Source organism: Amblyomma americanum, chromosome 1 (genome assembly GCF_052857255.1).
Source record: "Amblyomma americanum isolate KBUSLIRL-KWMA chromosome 1, ASM5285725v1, whole genome shotgun sequence".
In the NCBI taxonomy this organism is placed as follows: Eukaryota; Metazoa; Arthropoda; class Arachnida; order Ixodida; family Ixodidae; genus Amblyomma; species Amblyomma americanum.
This window is the reverse complement of record NC_135497.1, coordinates 99077181-99091988: the sequence shown is the minus strand read 5'-3', so window position 1 is coordinate 99091988 and position 14808 is coordinate 99077181. Positions and strand designations below refer to the sequence as shown.

Here is a 14808-nt window from a genome sequence, read left to right as displayed (position 1 = left end):
CTTTGGCATCGTCTACCGCGGCACAGACGACAACACCCATACTGCAGGGCAGATGGAGCGACGTGGATGTGGGCCAGTCTTGGTTCTGCTTACTTCTAGTGCGTTACCTCACTCGGTCTTCGCAACTGTTGTTGCCCATGAAAACTGACTGTTCTTGATTAGCGTGGCGTGTGCATTATGGTGCATTCGCAGCACAACCTGCGGCCGAGTCGCACAGTCCAATACCAGCGACATAAAGTAGCGCAGACACTACGTATGAATGCATCTGGCTCAAATACTATATCTGATATTATGCTTAGCAAACACAACAAGGGAAATGGCAAAGGTTGTGACTTTAAAGGCGTTTTTTTGCAGTTCACGGATTTTTTGGTCTGTTCAATCATTCTGATCACTTTTTGGGTCCCCCCGAATTCGAAAAATTGGTTAGCCATTATAATGATTTCCAGCCAGGCTGGCAGGGACTATCACGAAGGTTACTGGTAGCTGCTTCACTAGGTTTTCTGTGTGAAATATGGCTGTACATGCATGAATGCAAACTTTCCCTTTCTGCACTCTGCTTTGAGAGTTTAAAGCAACCCTACCGTGTGTGCAAGCGCAGAGCTGCTTTAGACTTGTATCCTTTGCCACACTGGTCACAAAGGTGCGGCTTGTCATTGGAGTGCGTGAGGCGATGAACGTTGAGGTTGTTGCGGCTGCGGCACTGATATGGACAGTCTGGACACCGAAATGGTTTTACACCTTCATGAATCCACATGTGTTTCTGCAGGTCAGTGCTTGAACGATGAAATACACGGCCACAGTAGGGGCACTTATACGTGCGCCGGCCCAAGCGCCCCATCACTCGAGGGGGACCACCAGGTACCTGGAGAAGAGCAGGTTGTTAACATTGGCAAATCTGCAAGAAATGGAGGAAAAGGCTATGGAAGGAAGAGTGACACTAAAATCTTCTTTTGTTCTTAAGCTTTCTCTATTATGCTTTTGCCACTATCATAAATACTAACAATTTGATTCAGTCGATTTTTCACCTCACATGGTCAGCAGTCACAAATATAGGAAGAAGTGCCACATGCAGGCCAGCACCGAACAACCCAACCTCAACAATATATATAAAGGCTGTCTGCGTAGCTTGGCCTCTTCAAATTTCAAAAAAGAGTCTGGAAACCCTTCAATTTTAAGACGTACCTAGGATTCCTGAAGCTTTTGTTTTTTAGTGAAACTCCATGTCTTCCTCATATCACTGACAGCATATAAGTAATTCAGGGTAGGAGATTTTGGTTCAAACCGAAAAAATAAAAATAAAAGGTAAAAACATGCCAAATTCGTTTTTTCATATTCAGTTTTAACCAAAAAAGGTCAGCATAGTTCAGATGCATGCCACAGCTTGGTGGCTGTTGAATATGAGTAAATATCGGTCAATATCGGTCACAAGAGAGAATTACTAAGTGCAGAAGCCAGGAGTGCGGTGAGACAACAGGATTGTTAAATGAAGTAGTGGAATTGCATTTTGAGACATTGGCCTGCCGCTTTAGACAAACGCCAGGTGCAGACTGAGAAGCACCTACTGCATCACACTTCCTATGCTAGCTCAATGCCTTCTGCTTGCAGACTACACGTTATCAGAGGCATTCCTTGGTTAAGGTTTTTTTGCATGGCATGTAAGGATACTGACAACATTTTGTAACCATTACAAGCAACCATAACCTTGAAACCATGCACAAGCATGTGAAGCGTTTGCTGCTTTCACAGTTAATTCCGTGAGTGAAGGTGTGGGCACTGTTGCAACCAACAAATACTTGCATTCATTACAACCAGATTAAAACTTACTCTGTCATGAAGGCAACTACACAGAGAGGCTTGGTTCCATTTACCTAAAGAAGGCAAGTGTATATGAATGTTGTTCCCCTGTTGCTTTCAGATGCCTTTTTTTCCCCCTTTTAGTTTTTGCGCAACCAAGTCTTTAGAAATAAATGCCTATTTACATTTTGTCTTATGGCTGGATTACTTAAATTCCACGCTATTACAGTAAAACCCTGATAATTCAAGCTCGGGTAATTCGAAGAATTTTTTCGGTCCCGTTATTTCTAATGTAAATCTGACTGAATAACTCAAAGCAGTGGTGCGCACCAGCCCAGTTAATGCAAAGAGCTCTGAGGTGCTGTGCAAGGATGTCCAATCTCGATTACACCGCAAGTCAATGTGACAGTCTATCGGAGGTGCGGGGTGGCACTGCAGAGCGATGTCGATTAGTAATGCCAACGCTAGATAGGCGAAGCTCCGCAGCCCCAGTACTCTCACCACAGAAAGCAATAAGTACAGCTTGCGGATCACCGGAACACGCGTCTGCAGAGATGACATGCTTCACTGCAACACAGGCGTGGCTACCAGTTTCAAAGCAACATGCTCTCAGTGCTTCGGCGGTGGCGCGTGCACTTGTCGCTCCCTCCAGCCTGGCTGTGGTCAAGGCAGCATCTAGCAGAGGCACTGGCATCGAAGCACCTTCCACTCCTAACAGCGTCAGTGCGTGACCCAAGACGCGACTATTCTTGCTACATGCCCAGGACAGGTTGACTGTGCGCAATGCCTGCCTGCGCCGCTTCTTTCAAAAGTGTGCTGTGGCTAGACGGTTAGGTTGACCTTTCTTCTTCATCTTCAAAAAAAAAAAGTCCATCCTAAAGTTCAGGGGTAACCTAAATGTAGAGCCGACCTATATTTGCTGGGTCTGAGGTAGTTTTGGACGAGTGCCAGCAAATCAGTACCACCGAAGAAAATTCAAATTGTTGCGCGCTGTTTACCCAGCATGTTCGCGCTGGCAGTCACTTCCTCGGACAAGTGGTAGGTAGCATGAGGGCAAACTTCCAATTCCCAGAATCACCGGGACGTATGTCATGCCAGAATCCGAAACTACAAGACTGTTTGCAGTTCAATCAGCCGGGCTGCACATGAGTGTGGAGACAAGGTGGAAGCCCCCTTTTTCACTTTGATCTCCATTGGCTGCAGATTGCTGTCCTAGTGATTGCATCGTTATGCATTTGTTGCTTTGAGTTGCACATACGTCGCAATGCCATCCTGCAGGAAACTACAACTACAAAAAAAAGCTGCCGCGGGATGAAGCACGCACAGGGCGGTAAGGGGGAATATGTGTTGACTCATGTTTGGCCAGCACAGGCGATGTGCTGGACAGTAGGCTTTTGTGCGGCAAGATATGGTAATCGCAAAGTTCATCCAGCAAAGACAGCACATTCCCACTTAATTCAAAAACCCAGTTAATTCGAATATTTTCCATGGTCAAAATGACTCTGAATCAGTGAGGTTTTCCTGTACTCATTTTTAAGGCAATAGTTTTCTATGTTGCAACCACTATTCTAAACTTGGCCATTTCTGCATCTATCACTGCTAGATAAACTGTTCTTGCTAACAAACGTGCAACGATGAACGATGGGGTGGTACTGAGGAGCAGTACCGCAACCTCCCCCCCCCTAAGAGGCAAAACTATTTGGCACAGTAATTTGATCTTTGAGTACATATGAAAAGCAAGTTTACTTAATTGTCACGACTAGCTCTGTCAACCATAATTGCACAATAACCCAGCTCTCCAAGGTGCTCAAAAGGTTCCCGATGCATATGTGCTCGAGAACCACTGTCCTACTTGTTTAATAATTGACTCACATCCATGTAATAAAGAGTAGCTAAACAGTCTTAAAAAACAAACTGAACTGAGCAAACTGCGAAAAACTATGGCCTACAGGCCATGTGCTTAACGGTACCATTTGCAGTGACTGAGTGGTTGGGGCACTGAGCTAATGAGTCGGGGCACCAGGATTTGAACCCAGCTGCACTGGTCGCGTTTCGATGGAGGCAAAATGCAAAATTGCACCCATGTGATGTGTGATGTCAGTGCAAGTTAAAGATCCCCAGGTGGTCAAAATTATTCCCGAACCCTTCGCTATGGCACCTTTCTTCCTTCACTCCCACTTTTCTCTCTTCCTCATGGCATAGTTGAGGTGTCCACCAATAATCAAGACGGTTATCGTGCCTTCCAGTTCCTGATAACCAATCAATATTTTTTAACAATAGCAGAAAGCACCTAAAAAGACTGACAGAGCCTAAGGAACTCCCACATTGCCAACTTTATCACTCACCCAAGATTATTGATGCCAATACTGGTATCCAGTCCTTGCAAAAGCATGCAGATCATTGAATACTTTAGCATGTAATTATGCAGCTGAATAAGAGAAATTAAAAGTGCTTCTATGTTACCAAGTTTGTACTGATGTGAATGGTTGTTATTTGCAACTTTTAAAATCACTTCAGTTTTACCTGCAGCAGCATGACCAGAGGTTCATGCTAAACCATAAGCTGTGATTAGAACACAAGTGGCTAAAATGGCACTGCACCTTAAACAGCTGTTGTGCATCTGGGTGTTGAGAGAGCATATGCTGACGTAGAATGCGCCAGGATGGAAACTGTCGCTGGCACACTGGGCAGCGGCCTTGGCCACCATTAGCCGTATGCTTCTGACGATGCTGAAACAATGAGCTTCGTGACTGCGCCACGAAGTCGCATCGCTCACATGGAAAGGTGCGCCCCTCATGAGCTGTCTCCTGGTGCCTCTTCAGGTTGTCCTATAGGTCAGTGACATAAAGACAGTGCCCTTTTCAGAGCCCTTTTCAGTGACATAAAGACAGTGCCCCAATTCAAGAATAAAAGTCTAAATGCAGAAGTGGCAGGTTGTTTAAACTCAACATTCCTTGAATACATTAGGTAAGAAACACGCATTTAAATAATAAAAAAAATCAATGCATACCGTATACTGCCAATTATAAGTGAAAATTTTTTTTGACAAATGACGGTCCAAAGCTGGGGGGTCGACTAATGACCTATACGCAGTCTCAAGGTCAACCTACATGCGAGGCCAAAGTATGTATTTACTCGTTTAATGAGCTAAGCAAGACGCGAATAAAGTGACCCCACAAGCACAAATAAAGGCACATGTTTTAGATTTTGTCAGGCTGAATTTTTCAGCAAATAATGATTATGACCTACACCCAGCTTCAGTGCTACTGAGGTGTGATGGCATGAAGCTGCAAAAATTTTGTGAAGAACAGCAACCACAAGTCACTGTAGTGTTAACCCCATCTGCTTTTATGGCCTCTGCACACCTTTAATGTACATACACATGTACCATACCATTACCACCTCACAAGTTCACAACTATTTTTGAAAAGCTGCACCAGGTGCTAAATAAGCACACACAGAGCCACGTGGGCAAAGAGGAGCCAACCATATTAAAGAATAAAAGCACATGAAAACAAACACATGAGAGGAAACACATGAAAACAGGTGTTTGCTGATCTGTAGAGATGACTGCAACAGCTGCTTTGAAGAATACAAAATTGGTTTAGAACTGGTTTAACCAATATTTATTAGTTGCACCAAGCCACTGATACAAACTGGCCACACTCTGTGGTGGTGTAAAACAGGTGTCACGGTTATATGGCAGAAAAATAAGGACAAAATGTAGAAAAGGAAGTTTTGACATGCATTCTAGAAGATAACAGCAGCAATGAGAGGTGAAAGCAATTTATACTCATTATCAAAGCATGATAACTCTGTCATGCTGGCTTCAAATCACTGTCATGCTGGCTTCAAATCAGTGTTAGCACAATTCCTATAACATCACGTGAAAAAAAATGGCAATGCATGCCAGTAGCATATGATGCAGTCACTAAATGTTGACAAAGCCAATGCCTCCAAAATCTCCAAAGCGATTGCTGTATGCAATTCAATGCATCAGCAAACATTACTTATTCAAAATGTGTGTAATAAATGACCTCTGCACTTAGTAACCTCGTCAACTCTGCTTCGAAGCAGCATCAGCAAAGCTTATATGGTTGCCAACAAAGGGTGGACTTGATAAGAGGAGCTTCACTGAGACTAGTTCACAGAAAAAGAAGGAACTCTGGGAAGACAGAGAACCCGCCAAGAACTAAACTTAAATGAGGCCAGCTCTGTGCCCATAAAATCAGCATGCCCACTAGAAGTCACCAGCACAGTGACAAATTAGCTGTGCGTCATCAACCCTCCCCTCAAATGCATTAACTCAATGCCTCATAAGGCAGTACAAGAGTAAGCTCTTTACAATGGGGTGGAACATTGCATTATCAAAGGAAGTACAGAAAAATAACGGCATATGAAGGAATGCAACACACAGAGATAAACTTAAGAGTGGACCCACCTTAGAGCCTGAAGAATAAGGGCACTTGACACACTTGAAGGGTTTGTCCTCGGTATGGGTGAGACGATGAGGGTCAAGATCAATGCGACTGTGAAAGAGACGGCCACAGTCAGGACACTCTTCTTCCCCGAACACTTCCCGTATTTTGGAGTACACTTCCATGCTGAGTTGCTTGTAGTGAAGCTGTGACAATGACCACATCCCTGCCACACTGCTGCTCAGGGGTCCACTTGGCTGGGCTGAGGATGCCTGCAACAAAGGTAACAGCACAGCAACGCACAGACCGCAAGTGGTGAGTACCAAACTGTGCTTGAAGCTCACTGTCCATTAATAAAGATTTGTCCAAGCATGAACAACCAAATGCCATCAAGAAGTGCCCAGACAGGACAACAAAATGCTCTTTACAGCTGTGTCTACTGATCACATGTGGTGCATAGCTTTTATGAAATGTTGCCACATGCACAAATCGTTTTATGGAGATGGCACCTTTGAATGAGGTAGACAGGATAATATTTCTACCTATACATCAGCCACAAACAAATAATGCTGCTGCAACTAGAGTAACTCAAGATCAAACAATGTGAATACACTCGCATAGTTCATTGAAGCACCAAACAACCACAGCATGATGTACAAGGAAAGCTAATTAAATTTCCTTATTACAAAACAAACGTAACAGTGCAGTTTAATCGCAGCAAATGATTACTGAAATGTAGAATTTTCAGCAGACCCCACCATATATGCTATGCTACGCAGCTCAAATGGCATTCTTGGCAACCTAAAGCTGTCAACAGAGCAGACAATTGGCCATCCTGTTCCCTACACCCCTGAAATGTACAGAGTGCCACAATTGGCTGACTATGTGGCCTGACACCAGCTTTGATAGAGCACGTAATGTCTTTACTTTTATACTGTACAGTCTACCAGAAACATACAACTAAATTACAGGTAGCCCAAACAGATTTTAAGCCTTGCTGACAAACTCCCACGTTGCTGTCACTGATTAGAGGTTGCAGAGAGAGGGACAGTACTTTTTCACTCACTATACATGTGTTCTGAACACTAACAGAACCACCGAGGTCCTAAATATGGCTGAGAAACAATTCCAGCCAGCTGAAAATTGGGCTACATTTTTTTTGACAATGGCTGCATATACATGCATACATGACATGAAAGGTTCTCTGGATTACCCTATTACTACCATTTTTGTCGTGTACCAAAGATTATGCAAGACATTCCGATGTTCAGTTTCACTAAATTTGTTTGGTTTGGTTTATGGGGGTTTAACGTCCCAAAGCGACTCAGGCTATGAGAGACGCCATAGTGAAGGTCTCCGGAAATTTAGACCACCTGGGGTTCTTTAACGTGCACTGATATCGCACAGTACACGGGCCTCAAGAATTTCGCCTCCATCGAAATTCGAACCCGCGTCTTTCAGGCCAGCAGCCGAGCGCCATAACCCCCAAGATACCACGGCGGCTCTCTCGCTAAATTTGTGGATGCATGGATCTGCGGGCATCGATCACCAGTGCCGCCGGGTATCCACCGGTTTTCCTATAGGTACAAGCTTTCCCCTGGCCTGGTTCTTGGCTTCTCTGGGATGAAATGCTTGGGAAAAGGGTCTCTGACCGTACCTCGTGCAGACCAAATACGTTAGTGATGGCGCTCTCTGTCCAAGCTGTCCTTGTGCCATTAAAATCATATCATCATAATCATCAAAACTGTGGCTACACAGATGCAATGTAGTGACGGCAAGAGCATTCTTTTATGAGAACTTCAAAAATTCTGAAAATTGTATTGTGAGGAAAAAGTGTGTGATGATTACAGGGAACTTTCCAAATCATTTACAAACTGGCACTTTGTGTTATCCATCACAACAGTACCCTGTTCATTCATGCTCCATGTGGCAAAGAGATGGCGATGGGCAGCCAGTCAATCAACCAGTTCTACAATGATGTTCCAGCCGAGAATAACTTTTATAAAATATATTAACTATACTTGACATTCAATTTCATTTCATAGCCATAAATAATTGTGAGTCATAACCTGTCTATGAAAAAAAAAGTGCAAAAGGCAACCTATCTCAGGCAAAAGGTCAAGTCATTAGGCTTTCAGGTGGCAAAACAACACTGTAGGCTATTAGGCAAGCTACAGTAGAGGGCTCTATGTTAATTTTGGGCCTCTGAGACTCTTTAATGTGCATCGAAATCTCCCTATGCAGGCATTTTTGCCAACACCAGAACCAAACTTGCGAATTTATGCTGAGCAGCGAAATTCCATTGCAAGTAAGTCACCAGGGAGGATGCAAAAGGCCACATGTGCAAGGCTGCATAAGAACTGAACACAGTTCATAAGCTCACATGTTTATCACAATCACTGCATCGCATTCACATAGAAGACAAACAAACTGATGGCTCTTCAATCAAAGCAAAGCCATGGCAGCAAATACTGACCAATACATACCATGTAAATTCCACCACATTACACCAAATACAAAATTCACTTATCTATTTGGAAACCCAGATTTGCAAGGTGTTGGTAACACAATGACAATTATGAAAATTCTATGTTTCTCCTCATATCGCAGACCCATTCATCATACTGCTGTCTCCTTCATCACTGCACAGCAAATGAACACCATGCTAAGTGCAGTACCATACAAAGGTTTCAATAATAAACAAAAGTACTACAAAATATTTGGATTATTATATATCTGCAATACCATACATTCATAGTAAATTATGAAAATATGCAGATCAGTTTACTATCATGCCTATTTAAAATTCCACAGCTTCCAGAAGCTAATCCAGACATTCTAAGTTGCAATATGTTCTTAATTTTCACATTAAAATGATACAAATTTATTACGATTGAGGTATTTATTTAAATTATAGCACAAAAGGATGACAAAAACAATTATTCATGTTGAATCTTTTTCATCGTCTACGCTGTCCAGCCAGTGAGGGAGAGGAAGACCGTTGGGAGTGTGCGGGGGGGACACGCGCTAAGACGTTCTGGACTCCATCTTGGTTTAGGGTACACTCATTAAAGGGACTACGCAATGAATAAAATGGCGCTTGTAAATGTTTTCAATGCTTAGAAATGATGCTAAGAAGCATTCACACCAAGTATGAGTCTTCGGAAATGAGCCGGCAATTTATTATAAATTAAAAAAAAAAAACGTGTTTTTTAAAATTCGCGGGCCGATTGGTGTGCTCATAGTGACCGATTTTGAAACTAAAATAGTGAAAAAAGACGTCAATGTACCCATGACGTCGCCAGGACACCACACGCTGTCATTCGCTGGAGCCACGGCAGCCACGACGTCACGGGCACACTTCCGGTAGCCGTGAAAATCGCCTGCTCGTGCCGCCGCGCGACCCTCTTGGGCAAGCGCAAGCCAGGGCATTGCCTTCGCGCATATGGTTTCAATTTTCCTCCACCGCCTCCTTCTGTCGGGAGTTCCGGAGCCACTCGCAGTGGCTCGCCGAGTCGCTACTGTCGTCGCTGGCTGAACACGGTGTGAACGCACAAGGCTCGATGCCCATCGCGGCCGTAAGAGCGAGCAGTCGCGCCTCGAGGTCCGGGTCCATTACTGCTAACTACAACAGATGACTAGCAAAGAAACTCAACATGCGCCGCAATCACGCCGCCAACACTGCTGCTGGGGTGCTAGGAGCGACAACCGGAAGTTGCAAAAGGAACGTCAGCGGATGACGTATTCATGGGCGGGGCCCAGTCCCAGAGCAGTTTTCTTTATTTCTGTTTGGTGCCCCACGTGTATGAGTTGATGGGGGTGAGGAGGAGCGTAATTTTTAATCGCCTATATCTTCGTTGTTATTGATGCTAGCTTAAAAGTTCTTGCATTGGGTGACGAGTGATGAAATGCCTATCTCTCGTCTGTTTTACGTAATCTCAAGTAATTTATTGCATAGTCTTTTTAAAATCCTTTCTAACCGTCCAAGAGGTCAGGTTTTGGGTGCCTGCCCGTGGCCCATCCTCAACATTTTTGGAGCTGAAAACCAGGAGGCGGAGTGGGAATGGATCCTGGACCTTCCGAGGGCTCAGAGCGTGGCCTGAACCAAGCAGACGGCTTGACGGGCGCCGAACTTATCAACGAGGCAAGTGCTCTTCTGGCTTCAGATAATCTGGCACTTAGCCAACTAATGTGCTCCTACGAGTGCCTGAAGGCAAACGAGGACCTGAAAAGGAGTAATGACAAGCTCGAACTCATCTGCAATGACTCAACTTTTGAAGCCATGTACATGGCAATCATCGAGTATGAAGACCGTGCAATGCACACCTGACCGAACTTCTCAGTTAACAGAACTGTCTTTCGTCCACAGTCGACTGCCTACTTCACTGAGTCATGCCACGTCCAGAGAGGAAAGAACTTTCTAAGAACATGCACTGTTTCCGCTGCACCACAAAGGGGCACCGAGCACAAGACTGCCGTCGCAGGGTTACCTGCTTCACCTGCAAGGGTCGGCATGCTTCAAGTATGTGCAACGCGGGCGCGAACTGGAAAAACTAGTCAAGGTGTGGCCCACATGAGCACCGATGAGCACCGACATGATAGTCTGCACATCTTTCGGACAGAGCGTAAACGTTCTGTTCGTAAACGTTCTGCAGTGGGCGGAAACGTATGCCGCTATATTAGAGGAATATTTGATGGTGGCAGTCAGCGCACATTCGTCACTGAATCGTTGTTGAGGCATTTGCAGTTGAAGCCTGTAAGCTTTATCACCACTGCCCTTAATACGTTTGCAAACGTCTCCAACCAGGTGGCTAAGAAGCGATGCATTGTAGAACTGCGTTTGAAATGCCAGTTTTCAGAAGCTGAGGTCAATTTACGTGCTATTGAGATCCCTCACATTTGCCAGGATATAGAGGGAAAGCCCATGGATTCGTCCTTTGTGGCATCGTTTAAGTAGAGTGGCAAGACCATCGCAGATGACCTGCTACATCCCAACATCGTCACGTGAGATGGTGTGAGCGTACTTATTGGCTCAGACCAGATGTAGACTGTTAAGACTGGCCAATTCTGCAGATGTGACACGACTGAGTCACTAATAGCTTTGGAGTCCAAACTTGGATGGACTTTCCAAGGTATTACGACGTGCTTGAGAGCAGAGCGAGGCACGTCACGGACGATGGTTTGTGTGCTGCAGGTGAACACAGCAGAAAGCAATGATTGGCTCCGCTCTTTTTGGGAACTTGAAAGCATGGGAATCTTGGATCCTGATGTAAAGCGTCAATCAACTAATGCGACCATGTGAGAATTTGAATGAAATATCTGATAGTGCGATGGAAGATAAAAAGTCGCACTACCGAGGAAGCAGGCAGCCGAGCTTTTTGACAACCAAGACATAGCTGTCAAGAGACTAAAGCAGCTCATATGTCAACGCTCGAGCGAAGGTCACCCGCTCAATATTTATGACAAAACTATAAGACACGCAGAAGTGATTGACAGCCTCGCTACAAACCTCGCAAAGCTTTACTACATGCTGCGCAAAGAAGTTATCGGAGAGCACGCCCTGACTACAAAGGTAAGGGCAGCATTTGATGCATCTTCACATGCCAAAGGACACAGTTCTCTTATTGACTGTCTTGAAAAGGGGGGACAATTTGTATGAAGACTTAGTGAAGATTCTGCTGCACTTTCGAACACACTGCATCGCCCTGACAGCCGACATCGAAAAGGCTCTTCTACAAATCTGCATTCGAGAGGAAGACCGAGATGCATTTCGCTTCCTTTGGTTCAGAGAACGAGCTATATCCAAGTATACTGAAAACGACATGCAAGAGTGGAGAATGACACATGTGCCATTTGGAGCAACCTGCAGTCCAGTTTTTACTAACTGCAACCATTCTTTACCACTTGAAATAAGCACCCACTGACAAAGCTGCGACCGCCAAAATGCTGGCCGAAACGTTTTGTATCGATGATCTCATAAGTGGTGCGGACACAGATGAAGAAGCTTTCCAACTGTATTGCGAGGTGCAGGACCTTCCCAGGTGGAAATTTCGCAAGTGGTCCCACTTGAAGTGGGTTATTGGACAGGGACTACTTGAGATGGTGGTGGTGGAAAACATTTATTGGCAAGCAATACAGAGGGGGGGGGGGGGGGGGGGGGGGGGGGGGGGGGGGGGGGGGGGGGGGGGGGCAAACCGCCTAAGTCCGAAGGACCAGCGCACAAAAACAACGGACAGAGTAGATGAAGGACGACGTAGACAGAAGCGCTGATGTCAGCGCTTCTGTCTACGTCGTCCTTCTTCTACTCTGTCCGTTGTTTTTGTGCGCTGGTCCTTTGGACTTCATGGATAACCAACTAGCCCAACAGCAAGTGTTGCTAACCGCCTAAGATGGCACGAGGCAACCCATAGCGGGCTGCCCTTACAGGGCAAAGGACAGCCCTTGGAGGGCTATCTGCTTCAGGGCGTTGGTAATTATCCGGTGCCGGTCAGTAGCAGCGGAGCTGGCCAGGAGAGTCTCCCAGTATGACTCCGCCGTAGTTGGGGATGGATGGTGTGGGAAGCTGGGACATGTGAGAAGGACATGAAGAAAGCCTCCCGGTTTCCGCAGAACTTACACGAGTAGGGACCACTTGACGAAAGGGACCACTAGGAACTAACAGGTTCAAGAAAAAGAAAAACATTGGAAATTTCAATTAGAACCAGATGGATATTTCATTTTTTTCCAGCTGGGCTTTGAAATTGGTTCCAAATCATTTTTAAGGCGCAAAAAAAAAAAAAAAAACTGCTGATGGTTTAGCTCCGGTGAAACCTAGTGTGTACGAAGATAGCTGACCCGAAGATGTGGCTTCGCTCGTGGCTTAAGTTGTTGCTGTCGTTTCTCCGCTTCTTGGGCGTCATTTGGCGAGCCGTTCCTCTCATTGTTCCGGCGTCTTGGCCGCGCTCTTGGCATTCCCGGCTTCTTGGGCTCGTTGTCGACTTGCCATATACAACGCCACAACTTCGAAATCCGTCGACATGCTTCCTGCAGTTGCCGTTGATGTTGGTCGTAGTATACACGCGGAATGAGCGCTTCGCACCCTCTGTTTATAAAGTGGCCGAGCAATGACGCGCATCTGTTGCCCAACTGCACATGCACAGCGCAACGCGCGCAGCGGGGCTGCGGAGTCAGCGGCGACGGAGCAACTCTGACGTCATGCGCGGCGCACCTGTTGCTCGAAGCATGCGCATTAGCGACTCCGGCTTGGCCCGGTGACCTTGGCTTTACCCGGTGTAGTGAAGCTATTGCTTCAAAACTAATATGTGAGGACTGCAGGGCAATGCTCACTCAAGTGAAAATATGAAGTGGGATTCCAAATGGTCCCACTTGCATTCAAGTGGTGCCACTTCAATGCAAGTGGTGCCACTTCAATGCAAGTGGTTTTAGGAATGGTCCCACTTGAAAGCAAGTGGTTTTACAAGTGGTCCCACTTGCTATCAAGTGGTACCTTTAGACTGCAAGTGGCCACAGCTGGGGCACAATCCATACGAACATTTGCATATTCGGCAAACAAGTCAAGACTGTTTTGAAACAATGTTTAAAATAAGAACTATCAGCAGCTTAACCTACTGAATTGCATTCATCATTTGATCAGTCAGTGCAGTCGAAATTATATGAAAAAAAAAACTGCACTCAATGGGCAAGTGCCACTGACCCTAGTATGATAGTATAAGTGGGGTACATATATAGGAGCAGTAGTGTGTTCTGTGGATTTACACATGAGCCAATTTTACTAATGTTCAACCAGAGCATATGTGTTTGTTGTGCGCGTATGCTTGTATGTGTATGTGTCGATTTCCATGACGGCATACGCAATTCTCCTGTGAAAACGTGGGTATCAGGCTGAGCATTGCCCTGCAGTACATATCAGTTTTCTTTTGCACCTTAAAAATTATATGGAACCAGTTTAAAAACCCAGTTGGAACCAACTGAAATACCCAACTCGTTCTAATTGAAATTCCCATTTCTTTTTTTTTTAACCTGGTAGTTCCAAATGGTCCCTTTTGTAAAGTGGGGACCACTTCAAGTGGTCCCTGTCCAATAATTCATGTTTCACAGGGGAATTGCATATGTTGTCATGGAAATCAACACACGCACATGCAAGCATACATCACGCACAAGAAACACATACTATGGCTGAACATTAGTAAAATCGACTCATGTCTACATCTACAGAACGCACTACTGCTCCCATATGTATACCCCACTTATGACACTCTCATTACTGGGGCCAGTGGCGCTTGACCGTTGAGCGCAGTTATTTCATATAATTTTGACCGCAGTGACTGAACAAATGATGAATGCAATTTAGTAGGTTAAGCTGCTGATAACTGTTATTTTGAGAATCTTTTTAGTCTTGCCTTGTTTGCTTAGTATGCAAATATTCGTATTGATCGTGGCCCAGCTGTGGCCACTTGCAGTCTAGTGATACCACTTGAAAGCAAGTGGGACCATTTGTAGAACCATTTGCTTTGAAGTGGCACCACTTGAAAGCAAGCCATTTGGAATCCCACTTCATATTTTCACTGGGAATTACGCAAGAACCAGGCATGACCCT

General features: G+C 45.1%; 1 protein-coding gene across 10 annotated transcripts in view; it reads right to left on the bottom strand.

Annotated features, from left to right (window-relative positions):
- The window catches only part of LOC144113334 (uncharacterized), an 87196-nt gene that overhangs the window by 24940 nt on the left and 47448 nt on the right, over positions 1–14808 (bottom strand). For 8 of the 10 annotated variants that reach the window (XM_077646343.1, XM_077646347.1, XM_077646350.1 and 5 more), the window contains exons 14-16: positions 6236–6484; positions 4395–4622; positions 582–862 (exon numbers count right to left, since the gene is read on the bottom strand). In XM_077646343.1, the coding sequence (XP_077502469.1) occupies positions 582–862; positions 4395–4622; positions 6236–6484 (758 nt within the window). The remainder of the gene's footprint in view (positions 1–581; positions 863–4394; positions 4623–6235; positions 6485–14808) is intronic. The other 2 variants (XM_077646353.1, XM_077646354.1) reach the window with 1 other exon arrangement.